Source organism: Abramis brama (assembly GCF_963993115.1).
Source record: "Abramis brama genome assembly, chromosome: 3".
Lineage (NCBI taxonomy): Eukaryota > Metazoa > Chordata > Actinopteri > Cypriniformes > Leuciscidae > Abramis > Abramis brama.
Genome location: NC_139965.1, coordinates 50,884,911 through 50,898,354, shown reverse-complemented (window position 1 = coordinate 50,898,354; position 13,444 = coordinate 50,884,911). Strand labels below are relative to the sequence as shown.

Genomic DNA, 13,444 nt, shown 5'->3' with positions numbered 1-13,444 from the left:
TCATTTATTCGATCAGTGAGTTTATCAATGTGTTTATGTGCTTTTAATATACAGTTCAGAAATGGTGCGTTGTACACTGCACATGATGCATCAATAGTGTTATTAAGAGTATGAGCAGACAACGTTGCGTTAGATCAGAACTTACCTTCATATATCAGACTATTGATTATTTAGCCTATAAGAATCATATTTCGGCTCACAGAGCTCAGAGGTCATGAGAATCACAGGTCTGTTGCATGTCAGACAGACTGTGATTATTCAGGTATGACAGCCATACCCCCCCCGAAAAACAGCATGATAAATGACAGCATTATTAGAAGTGACATTGCCACGCATGGAAAAAATGTACTGATGATGTTCATAACATGAATGACAAATGACTGGGAGAGAGAATAACAACGCGACGAGCATAGTAAGGGGTTTAGAGAAATACATGTTTATGTATTTCATAATTTACCTACATATATCCAAATATCAGTATTCCCAAAACAACAAATTAAACCATCTCCAATTTTCCATTATTATGATAATACTTATTAATACAACTATTATTTGTAATAATAAGAATATGTATTATTTTCAGTAAAAGTAAAACAAAATAAAGACAGATTTAGTGCAGCTAACTAATCGTACTTACCAACTGACTCAACTCTTCCAGTTTTTGTACTGCACTTTCTCCTGCACTATAGTTTCTGGACAAGGTTTTTTTTTTTTTTTTTTTTTTTAATTTAGCACTTAATTTGTATTTTTTTTTTTCAGCCACTAAGCCTATAAATGCTTCAATACAATATAAGGCCATACTAGTAAATCACTTTAATATGCTTTAAAGAAAATATGTAAATAAAATACCTATTTTAATCAGACCTCATGACTTTAATTCATTCTAGTATTCTAATATCATGATCATTGAGGAAGGAATAGTCTTGATATAGTGAGGAAGAAAAGGCTTTTAAATGTGTTGTAACACTGGCAGGAGTAGATCTAAAATTAAACTATGAAAGTTCCATTCAGATGTTCAGAAGCATTGTTATGTGGCGATCTAATAAATTTAGGTCTTAAGAAAACATTTTTATAGATAATAATGTGTCAAAATGAAAACATTTGTGTTCATGGCAGTCAGTAGAATGGCAAAGGCAGTAGTATCGCTGTTGAAGAATTTGAGCTTTTATTTAGATCTTATTTTTGGTTATATAAGATTCATGCTGTGAAACTGCTGCGTAGGGCATGAGAGGGATGCAGACATGCTTTTGACATTGTGCTGTTTCACTGTGACCTTGAAAATGCAGACGCAGCTGTGAGTAAGAGCAAGTCAGCGATCGCAGATGCTCACAGATTCACACATTGCACACACACACACCATTTACTTAGTGCACTTGGACATACGTATTGCACGGACACTGACCTGGCAGCATAGATCTTGTTGGCTTTGTGTGATGTGTGATTAACCCCCACCCCACCCTTTTTGTGTGATTATTTTTCTCAGGCTAATATGAGGAAGCCTCTGGTGTGCTGAAGGACATCTGGATTCCACAGATTTATTGTACAAGTAGCATTCTCAGCATGCGCTAAGCCTAACCGTAGCGTAACAAGAGAGCACATGAGTGTTGAAGCAGAGAGAATCGCCATGGCCTCCGACGTGCAGCACAGTCAGATTGTTTGTGCCCGTCAGCGCTTATGGAGAAAACTCAGGCCTGCGCGGGTTATCAGCCTCCTCATCAGTCTCGTAGCAATAAGTGCAGTGGCCTTCTCGTGGCACTCTACTGCTCAGTGGGAGGGGCTTCAGAGCCACGCCCCACACAGAACACTGCTATCCACACACCTGGGTTACCACAGTAACCTCTCGGAGGACACGCCCATAGTCATGCGCTCGTCCGCAGAGTCAAACGAGAGTCAAGGGGACTATCCGACTGATCTGTTCAGCCTGGAGGACCGTCGGCGTGGCGCTGTCGTGTTACACATGTTCGGCATGATCTACATGTTCATTGCCCTTGCCATCGTTTGTGACGAGTTTTTTGTCCCCGCGCTCACAGTCATCACAGAGAAACTCAAAATCTCAGATGACGTAGCAGGCGCCACCTTTATGGCGGCCGGGGGCTCGGCTCCTGAGCTCTTCACCTCCGTCATCGGCGTATTCATTTCCCACAGTAACGTGGGCATCGGAACCATTGTCGGCTCCGCTGTGTTCAACATCTTGTTCGTCATTGGAATGTGTGCTGTATTCTCGAAGGAGATCCTGAACCTGACGTGGTGGCCTCTTTTCAGGGACGTCACCTTCTACATCATCGGCCTCATTATGCTCATAGTTTTCTTCCTGGATAACTACATCACCTACTTGGAGAGTATCAGCATGCTGCTCGTCTACGCCACCTATGTGCTCTTCATGAAGTTCAATGGGACGGTAGAGACTCTTGTCAAGAGCGTCACGAACAGAAACCAGGTGGTGGAAGTGGAGGCTCAGCCAAAGGTGAGTTGACAACATCTCTTCCTTCCTCTGTCTGTCCAACCACTGTAGACCCCCTCATTTGAATTGGGGACTGGATAAGTAATTTGGTCACTGGTCTGATTGTAGAGAGGTATTTCTGGGTAGGATTAGTGAAGTAATAGGAAATACCACAATGACCCAACCAGCTTCCCAAACCCAAAGATACCAAAGTTTGAAGACCAATGGATAAGCAGAAAAATGCAAATGATTAGGCCTTTTGATTTCTTTTTAACTACGCAATAGTAATCTTGTACTAGGCCCTATACCAATAGCCACTCTCAGCCCTTGAGGTCCTCATCGCAGTCCTCACATTGATGGCGTTGTGTAGGCCAGGGATCTACAACTTCTGTCCTGGAGGGCCGTTGTCCCGTAGACTTTTATTATTTGGTTAATAATACGTGGACAGTGATTGAAAGTTTATTTTGCCAGACTGCAGGATTTGGGGGACAACAGAACATAGAGCTGTCGGCATGCACAAGAGATCCTGAGGATGATGAAGAAATATATATAAATTCTAAACACACAATACTGGACCCGAGTCAGAACTCAAATGTTGCCAGGCAACAGATAGAAGTTGTCTTTATGGCATACACTCAGATACATATGCAAAAGCTCATGCATGACTGTGAATATAGTTTTCCTGCAGTTTCCTGTGTTTTGGTTCTTCATTAAGGCATAAGCTCTTCATTTGTGATGCAGTAGTCATGGATGCAGCCGAAATAATCCTGCAGGCTTTGTGTAGCGTAATCCATTTGTCTCTGCTACTGCAACGAGGCCTCGACTAACAATAATCATGATCTAATACCGCAGTTTAACCTTGAGCCTAATCCCTAACCCCTGCAGTTGTCAAAGCATCTTCAAGCACCACATGAGATGTTCCACAATTTCCAAAGGAACGTCCCTTAAAAACCTTTTGACTCTGGGTTGACGTCACTTTGTTTACCATCATTTACATTTACTATATAGAAAACTGTCTAAAAATATTGAGAATGATAACAAATTATACATCATTTGAAAGCTCTAAGGGTTTAGTGTCAATCTACGGTGTTACAATATAGACCCTCCAGCAATAGTAATATTGTAATTTGTGCAAACGACAAAATGCAAAATCAACTTCATACCTTTGTTATGAAATAGATGAATCGATCCAATCCGTCGCACTTGGGTAAAATTTCCATGACAAGCATCCATTGAAAAACAGCACTTTTTGTCCACAACAGAGCTAAATCTGTGAAATATTGATATATTGTCCATTGTTTACGTCAGATTTCGCCTGAAAGATCTACTCTCCATCATTGTTCCTCAAGAAAATCTTAAGGTGGTTAAAAATTGTAAACTGGGTATGTATTTTTGCTTAACAGAAACATGGTTAGATTCATCAGTAAGTGATAATGATATAAGTGTATAAAATTATAACGCACCTAGGAAGGATCGCAACAAACACGGAAGGGGTGTTTGTATTTTTATTAGATCGGACATTCATTTTAATGTGTTAGATATTAATGTTGAACATGAGTTATTGTTCTTGGACTTGTTAATACCTGCGACTAAGCCAATAATGTTTGGAGTTTGTTATCGTCCCAAAGATTTTTAAGAGGGACTTTGTTTAAAATAATTATAATGCCTTGACAAAAGAATGTATTTGTATGGGGGATTTTAATAATGATATATGTAAAAGAATAGAGGATAATTCTAATGCCCTGCAGTCATTATGTAAATTATTTCATTTAACCCAAATTATAACTAAATCTAGTTTGGGCCATAGATCTTATTCTGGTGTATGATGTAAAGTATATTTCTCAGAAAGGAGTAATAGAATATGGCATTAGCGATCTTCTGTACAAGGAAACGTAGTAAATTAAAATGTAGTAATCATAAAACAGTACTGACTAATTGTTAAAAAATATAGTATTGAAGCATTTAAAGATCAACTTACTGAGTTAAATGGAATGACATTCAGAATACCTCAATAGTTGATGATGCTTGGACACATTTTAGTTTAATTAATTGACATATAAGTTTTATTTCTTAAAGTAGTGGATAGAATTGCCCCCCTTAGACAGGTGAGAGTTAAGCAAAGATCTAGTCCTTGGATGAATCAGGAAATAATGGAATTAATAAAAAAACTGGAATAAGGCTCTTTTGATTTATAGGAGAACTAAGGAGAACGAGAGGATTAAAGGAATGTATGGAATTAATTTTGTTAAGAGATTTTTTCTAAAAAAAAGGGGGTGTTACCTAACTGTTTCATTTTTACTAAAGTGACAGTAGAATTACTAATATGTTAGAAGATCTTCATGTGTCTAGATGGTATTCCAGCTAGATTTTTAAGAGATGCTGCAGCTGCATATATTATAGTTCCAACTGTTGCATTTACTGTAAATCTTTCTTTAGGAAAGGGTATAGTCCCATCTGGCATAAAGATAGCCAAGATCAATCCATTATACAAAAAAGGAAATAGATATGATCCTGGAAATCCTGTCTCCATTCTTAGTTTGGCTTAAACAAATTTAGAAAAGGTTGTGTATAAACAGATGTATCAGTATGTATGAAAGAATGGATTAATTTATGATTTTCAATCAGGTTTTAGAAGATCCTATTCAACTGATACTTCTTTACTTTATTTCACAGATTTTATAAGGAAGCAGATTGATAAAATGTGTGGAATGGTACTCTTGGATCTCCAAAAAGCTTTTGACACAGTGAATCATTCAAAACTGTTAGATAAATTAAAGCCGGGTGCACACTGTGCAATTTATGATAGTCCTTTAAGATTGTTGCTTGTCAGACTGTACGAACATGATCCTTGCTTTTTGCCATGTCACACTGTAAGATCTCAGTTGTCATTAATGGCAGTCAAGACGCGTTAAAAGCGGACGCACACAAGAAAACTTGTCCGGAGTTTTACATCATCAATCAATGACACGGTGACAGTGAGCTGCATTACATGTGGTGGCTACAAAGAAATCTCAAACGTTAATTTTGGTCATGGCCTGTTTTGAATAACGAAGACAATTTGATGGTTGTTGTATGAAATGTCACACTACAGGACTGTGACTCAAATCTTCTGACACTACCAGAATTTCGTCAGAAGTCAAATTTGATCGCAGCATGTCAAATACAGTGAGGAAAATAAGTATTTGAACACCCTGCTATTTTGCAAGTTCTCCCACTTAGAAATCATGGAGGGGTCTGAAATTGTCATCGTAGGTGCATGTCCACTGTGAGAGACATAATCTAAAAAAAAAAAAATCCAGAAATCACAATGTATGATTTTTTAACTATTTATCTGTATGATACAGCTGCAAATAAGTATTTGAACACCTGAGAAAATCAATGTTAATATTTGGTACAGTAGCCTTTGTTTGCAATTACAGAGGTCAAACGTTTCCTGTAGTTTTTCACCAGGTTTGCACACACTGCAGGAGGGATTTTGGCCCACTCCTCCACACAGATCTTCTCTAGATCAGTCAGGTTTCTGGGCTGTCGCTGAGAAACACGGAGTTTGAGCTCCCTCCAAAGATTCTCTATTGGGTTTAGGTCTGGAGACTGGCTAGGCCACGCCAGAACCTTGATATGCTTCTTACAGAGCCACTCCTTGGTTATCCTGGCTGTGTGCTTCGGGTCATTGTCATGTTGGAAGACCCAGCCTCGACCCATCTTCAATGCTCTAACTGAGGGAAGGAGGTTGTTCCCCAAAATCTCGCAATACATGGCCCCGGTCATCCTCTACTTAATACAGTGCAGTCGCCCTGTCCCATGTGCAGAAAAACACCCCCAAAGCATGATGCTACCACCCCCATGCTTCACAGTAGGGATGGTGTTCTTGGGATGGTACTCATCATTCTTCTTCCTCCAAACACATTTAGTGGAATTATGACCAAAAAGTTCTATTTTGGTCTCATCTGACCACATGACTTTCTCCCATGACTCCTCTGGATCATCCAAATGGTCATTGGCAAACTTAAGACGGGCCTTGATATGTGCTGGTTTAAGCAGGGGAACCTTCCGTGCCATGCATGATTTCAAACCATGACGTCTTAGTGTATTACCAACAGTAACCTTGGAAACGGTGGTCCCAGCTCTTTTCAGGTCATTGACCAGCTCCTCCCGTGTAGTTCTGGGCTGATTTCTCACCTTTCTTAGGATCATTGAGACCCCACGAGGTGAGATCTTGCATGGAGCCCCAGTCCGAGGGAGATTGACAGTCATGTTTAGCTTCTTCCATTTTCTAATGATTGCTCCAACAGTGGACCTTTTTTCACCAAGCTGCTTGGCAATTTCCCCGTAGCCCTTTCCAGCCTTGTGGAGGTGTACAATTTTGTCTCTAGTGTCTTTGGACAGCTCTTTGGTCTTGGTCATGTTAGTAGTTGGATTCTTACTGATTGTATGGGGTGGACAGGTGTCTTTATGCAGCTAACGACCTCAAACAGGTGCATCTAATTTAGGATAATAAATGGAGTGGAGGTGGACATTTTAAAGGCAGACTAACAGGTCTTTGAGGGTCAGAATTCTAGCTGATAGACAGGTGGTCAAATACTTATTTGCAGCTGTATCATACAAATAAATAGTTAAAAAATCATACATTGTGATTTCTGAAATTTTTTTTTTAGATTATGTCTCTCACATTGGACATGCACCTACGATGACAATTTCAGACCCCTCCATGATTTCCAAGTGGGAGAACTTGCAAAATATCAGGGTGTTCAAATACTTATTTTCCTCACTGTATATCCATCCCTAATATATCCACTGATAGGCGGATAGGCTGATAGACGCCTGCTTTCAAACGCTCCCGTGTGTATCTGTGTAAGCGCTCATGAAGACAACTTTATTGTGCTATCCTTCACAAATTTGTTGTCTAATAAATCAAATCAAATCATTTCTGTTGATGTAAAATTCGACTTTTAACTCAAGGTTTTGCTTGCACAGTGATAGGACACATCTAATCAGTTTAATTTGGACACTCTGCACAATTTTTTACCATTTGCACATTTAACTCAAAACATCCACAGATTCAGCAAACTGGCTTTGGGATCAATGCAGCAATTATTGAAAGCAGCATCCTTGCAGTTACCTCTAGTACATCACATGGCCGCAACAGCACATACTCCAACAGGATTGTGATGTCTAGTAACATTGCCTTTTAAGGTGTAATATAAATAACATTAATATTATTAAAACAGCATAAATGCCCACTGTTATGATTGGCTACTATATTTACATGGGAAATTACCCATGTCCCTTTTAAATACACATAACTGTTTTTAAAATGTCTGAATGGTGAAAAAATGGTGACTTAACATGTAAGGGGACCCACGCTGTATGTAGATAGAAACTGCTCATTCTAAGGTAATATAACATAACGGTTCATTATGTAATGTCTTTATACACCACTGGAAACATAGTTATGTATATGATATTGCATTTCTGTCAACAGATCCTCCTAAATATTACACAGTGCACCTTTAAAGGTACAACTACAATATGTAAGAATTTTGTATCAAAATATCCAAAAAACTAAGCAGACTTGACAAGCAGACTTTGGGACAAAAGGAGAAATAAAACAAGGATCAGTTTCGAGGTTCAGTGGTGTTTTCGAGATGCCGAGAGCTCCACGTCCGCGACAAACTTCGACTTGACAGAGCTTCACGACTTGACAGAGACGCCGCTCTTGCATGTACTTTATTAGATGAGCTACAGGTGAGCAAATGTACATAAAACAAATCAATGTTATATAGCTCAACATGATGAAATGTTAGAATATGATCAGTATGTTATTCTAATGTTGATCTAGCTTACTGCTAGTCTCATACAGCCAACAAACTAACACAGAATAACATTCTAACTTTCAACACACTCAAATGCAGTTTAGTGTGATAGTGTAGACCAAGTGAAACAGCGCTGCGTTACCTCACAATTTTATTTTGTTACATAAACTGACCAGTTTGAGTTTTAATTCAGCACTTGCGGGTAGTTCGGTAGAATGAAATGTCCTCATTCTTTATATCCGCGGGACTCGCGTGTGGCGCTGATATCTGTCTCTTCATACCAGTCATGTTAAAAATCATGAATGTATTCACTCATCCATAAACATTATTAGATCCTTCGGCCTGACGACAAGTTCTATGATTCTGCTTATTCACTGCATCATCAATCTACACCTTTGTTATTGTAAGAGGTTAGCGACCCCTAGCGGCGAAAAAATAATAATACATATTGTAGCTTTAACCCCTCTTGCAGCAACTTCAATGCAGAATCATGTGCATCATGCTGTGTTTAGTTTAGAGTTATAACAGCTAGAAGTATCACATTCACAATCATTAACACCAAATTTAGCAGATAATGAATCATTTTATCCCTTTGATAAAATCCCATTTTCTATGAATTTTGATGAGGCTCAGAGAATTCCTACACTGCCATTATTTTAGGCAAACATGGATTAAAAGACCAAGGTATACTTCGGTTTTTATGCATACATGAGGGTCCACGTACAGTGTGCGTGATGCAGATTTCATCACCATAATAGTACGCGCATCACCCGATTTTTGTAACTGTGCATACTCTGTACGTGCAGGTCACACATGCGCATTTAATTTGTTTTGCACTAAATCAGTTGTTCCACAAAACTTGCCTGGACAGAATAACTTTTTCTATTTTTAGCTGACTGCATTTTTAGTTTCATGATGAATAGGCTGTGATGTCCAGTTAGAACACTAGAACTGATATGTTGTGTGTTAGCGTAAGGTGCTGACGTGATCACTTAAAGTCCACATGAAATCAAAATTGACCATATTTACTTTGTTTGCCTAAATTGATCGTTTTGTGGTGAACAATTCATCCATGCAAGTCAATCCACACAAAAAAATGTTTTGGCTTCGTAATCTTTAATCAAAATCTGAAAATGCCCCTCCCCTCTGCATTGGAGGACCTTCCCTGATGACGTAGGTTTGAGGACTTGGGTTGGGAAACGCTTAACCACTCCCCTCAAACCGTTAGTCTGTTATGAGCGAGAGATGGAGAGGAGGAACGCTAGAGTAAAACCCTGCCCTCTGTTCAATATTCCTTTTCACTGGGAAATACGTCACAACACTGGAGAAAAGTCGTTTGCAACTTCCGGTTCACGCGGACTTTAAATATTTTTCCTTATAGACCTTATGTAGCCCCACCTTTTTCAGCACTGCGCTCATTGCGGTTTGTATTTCCACAGCATGAAGGTAATTTATGAAGGAACCACTCGTTTTAAAATCTTCACGGTCTACTGTCATTTATTATGACATCCCATTACAATGATCATGATATCGTTTGTTAACTCTACAATAAGAAAATCCACTTCACCAGTAAATTACTCTTCGACAGCAATGCCACATAAATATACAGAGCTTCAGAAGTTCAAACACAAAATTCTAAAGATGGCTGCACGCTTGTTTCTCTGACGCATAAGGTCTATAGCAGCGGAAACAACTTATTTATGGTCATACAGATAAGAGTAAAACATAACAACAAAATGTTTTTCTTTTGTAAAATAAAGAAAACAAACAGGATGCACTTTCTGCAGTCTTGGTCTCCGTGAACTGTTTTCTGGAGTGCGTCACAAAAATGAACCGAAACTCAGCATAGGCCTAAACTTGCCTAACAGACATGATAACTATGTCTTTAAAAACTTTAAGTGTATACGTTTTGCTTATTTGACGTTAAATGCATTATATAAGTTACTCTGGAATATAAGTGGCTGCAGGTGACTTACAGCCCATAAAATAAGGTTTAGCAAATTATTTCATGGACCCCCAGCCAGGCTATTGGGACCCCCCTCATTGAGAACCCCTGTGCCAGTGTACACGTAAAAAAACGAAGTATACTTTGGGCTTAGGTAAGCCAGGATGAGTCTTGCGGAACTGGATCTAAAAGGAAGGAGACTGTATTGCAGCAGCAGGAGATTGTTGGATTGTGGAATCATGCTCATTGTGTCATTCACAAGGTATTAAACAATGTCAAATATCAGCGAAGCCTTGCTGGGTTAAGCTGCACAAAATATGTCCCGTTAAAAGAAAGAATAAAATGGGGATATCAAAGGCTCCTCGGACTTCTGCTCGAATCTGCTGTCGTATTTCAGATATGGAGTCTTCAGTCATACAGGGTTAGAAAAGTTCATCTGGAGGTAGGGAATCTCTGTTTATTGATGTCAAAAACATAATATTATAGACATAATAAGTGCAGTAGAACAGATGTGCCCTGGTAGTTTAGGCTGATTTGTCAAGGATGGCCACCGCTGTCTTTCTTCAACGCTAATTGCTTTGACAACAGACAGGTCTCTATAGTGATATGAAGTGAGGTGAAGCTTTTGTGAAAAACAGCCTAACTAAAGGGAAGGAAAAACATGGCTGGTGCTTTAGGAAGCTGTTAATTTGTATGTTCTTTACGTTGTGTGAAACATGACTCAAGAATGTCTTGGTTCAGCGCTGGGTCATGGCTCGTGCGATTATAGTCTTTGAATCTATACTGTTTCAGGTAAAGGACCTTTCTGTGAGATTTGTTACTGATGTTCCGATTATCCCCACAGATTTAGTCTTACCTTGTGACAAGAGATGGAAATTAGTTTTGGAGGTATGAGCTCTAAAAGCTGCCCGGTAAATCTGGATTTATGTCGAGTGCATGAATATAATGTAGACTAGGAGTGGAGAATACTAAGATTTTCCTGATCTTCATTTGTCAGCTTCCTTTACAAGTCTCTTCTCTGATTATTTTTATTTTTTTTTAAGTCTAATGTTAATTAACATAGCTATGTAAAATCATAAATTAACTTGAATGTTTCCTGGGTTAAAGGTTAATGCAAAAGCATTTAGTTTACACAACCTACTCCATAATACTAATATAGTTTTTTTCATATGAATTTTTCATATTTCATATTCCTTTATGAATTGAAACATTTTCATATAGCTTCGTAATACAATAATCATTAACTTTACAGAACAGAAAACATATTTTAATGTATCTTTTATGTTGATGTTAAAATCACCATGAAATAAAAATTGACAATTCAACCATCGAATTAATTCCACATGGACAAAATGAAGTCCCGCCCTAAAGTCCCCACTGTTTCACTGGAAAATATGTCACAACAGGGTAAAAAAGACTATCACAAATTCCATGTCATGCTGACTTTATGCAGGTCAATGGCCGAATTTTACATTCACTGAAACTACCTGTAAACTGTAATAGCACCATGAATTGTTTTAGTAGCGTGAACTCAATGGATGCAAAAGAGTGGCTTCCTCTCTCTGAAATTGTATCCACTTGTTTCACTGTTGGACAGTGTCACTTTAGAAAGATTAATTCAAATATTATTATATCTATTTGCTATCATTTCTTCGCCCCCTCTTCTTTCATAGAATAGTGCAACGGTGAACACGTCAAGTATAAACACCACGTTCGTTTCTTTGATAATGCAAGTATGGATATTTATGTAAATAATCTTGTCCCACCGCCAGAAATCGAACTAGTCCATTATTTTAAAACTGTCATTGATTTGCTGCAATGCATGTCAAAAGTTGTACTATTTTTATCTTGACATGGTGTCTTAAAAATGTCCCCCTATTGCCGTGAGATGCCTTCGGGCAACAAACTTCAATCTTGTGGTGTGTACTTGGCTTTATATAGCACTATCACACAAGAGACCTGACTTACAAATGATTCCAAAAGAATTTGATGCCGGTGTGCTGTTAATCTGATTGTGCACAGCTTTAAAAAGCATTATAAATATGTAGTATGCCTACAGAGTACAGACTATTTTTTAATGAAATATAATGAATCATAAAATATAAGAATATATGTAATATCATATATATAATATGCATTTTATATTCAGCAAAATTTTGCTGCTTACTGATCCTTACATTGCTTTCTGAAGAGCGCTTGTGTGTTTCACACTTTTATAAATGTCTATTCTATAAAATATTTTGTAAGATTGTGAATAAGAGGTTTTTATTTTCATTTGTCCTTCCTGATGCTCAAACAACAGATAATCTCTATCCAACAATCTTCGCATATGCTTCCCACACACAATTTAGCTTTAATTCACATAAAAGTGTTGATTGTCACAGAAGAATTGAAAGAAGTCATATATTTTGGCAGTGTAAATCATTTCATTATATAAAAAAGAGCAGCCTGGGTATTCTACCTTTATTTATTTATTTGTTTGTTTGTAAAAAAAAAAAAAAAAAAAAATGACAGGGAACCGAATTAACACAAGGCTGAGTAAAAGATCCAAACATCAAATGCATTTGGAAGATGCATAGACATGTACAATAAATATATGCATTTGGCAGACATTTTTATCTAATGCTTACATTGCATTTAAGGTATACATTTTATTATTATGTGTTTACCTTTCTCATTACGTGTTAAAATCCATTACCTTGAAGTTGTTTTTGTTGTTCTCTTCCGGCTTCAAGAACATTAACATATTCGTAGCCCATCTCGCTAACGCAGGGTGAAAACAGTCACACCATGAAATGGTGCAAGGGAAGGTGTGATGTGTTTGCTAGGGATTTTGTGATCATTTTTAATCTCTCTAATCTCCTTATTAACTATAGTTACCCTGGTGAAAAAAAAAAAGAAGCTAAGTATACTTGCAGCCAGACTAATTATCAGTATACTTGAAGTGTGTTAATGACATAACTTTAAGTGTATTTAGTGTACTTTTGTGTACTAAATTGGAACAATTTTAAGTATACTTAGTATACTTAAAGCCTGGGACTAATTACATGCTTGATTACAAATTCATTATGAGTGCCTTCGAAACATACAAGCAATATACCCAGGTGAAAAAGAAATATATTTAAATTGTACTATACTAAGTGCGTATTAAATGTATTATTTTGAAACAACTTCAAGTATATTAAGTGTATTTCAAGATATGCTTAAGATAAATTTTAAGCTATTTGCACTATACTTTAATATATT

The 13,444-nt window shown here is 37.7% G+C and overlaps 1 protein-coding gene across 7 annotated transcripts in view; it reads left to right on the top strand.

Moving 5' to 3' along the window:
- LOC311080498 (solute carrier family 24 member 2) overlaps window positions 1–13,444 on the top strand; it is a 117,109-nt gene that overhangs the window by 342 nt on the left and 103,323 nt on the right. For all 7 annotated transcript variants that reach the window (XM_084110490.1, XM_084110489.1, XM_084110486.1 and 4 more), the window contains exon 2: window positions 1,484–2,464. In XM_084110490.1, the coding sequence (XP_083966616.1) occupies window positions 1,598–2,464 (867 nt within the window). In that variant the 5' untranslated portion in view covers window positions 1,484–1,597. The remainder of the gene's footprint in view (window positions 1–1,483; window positions 2,465–13,444) is intronic.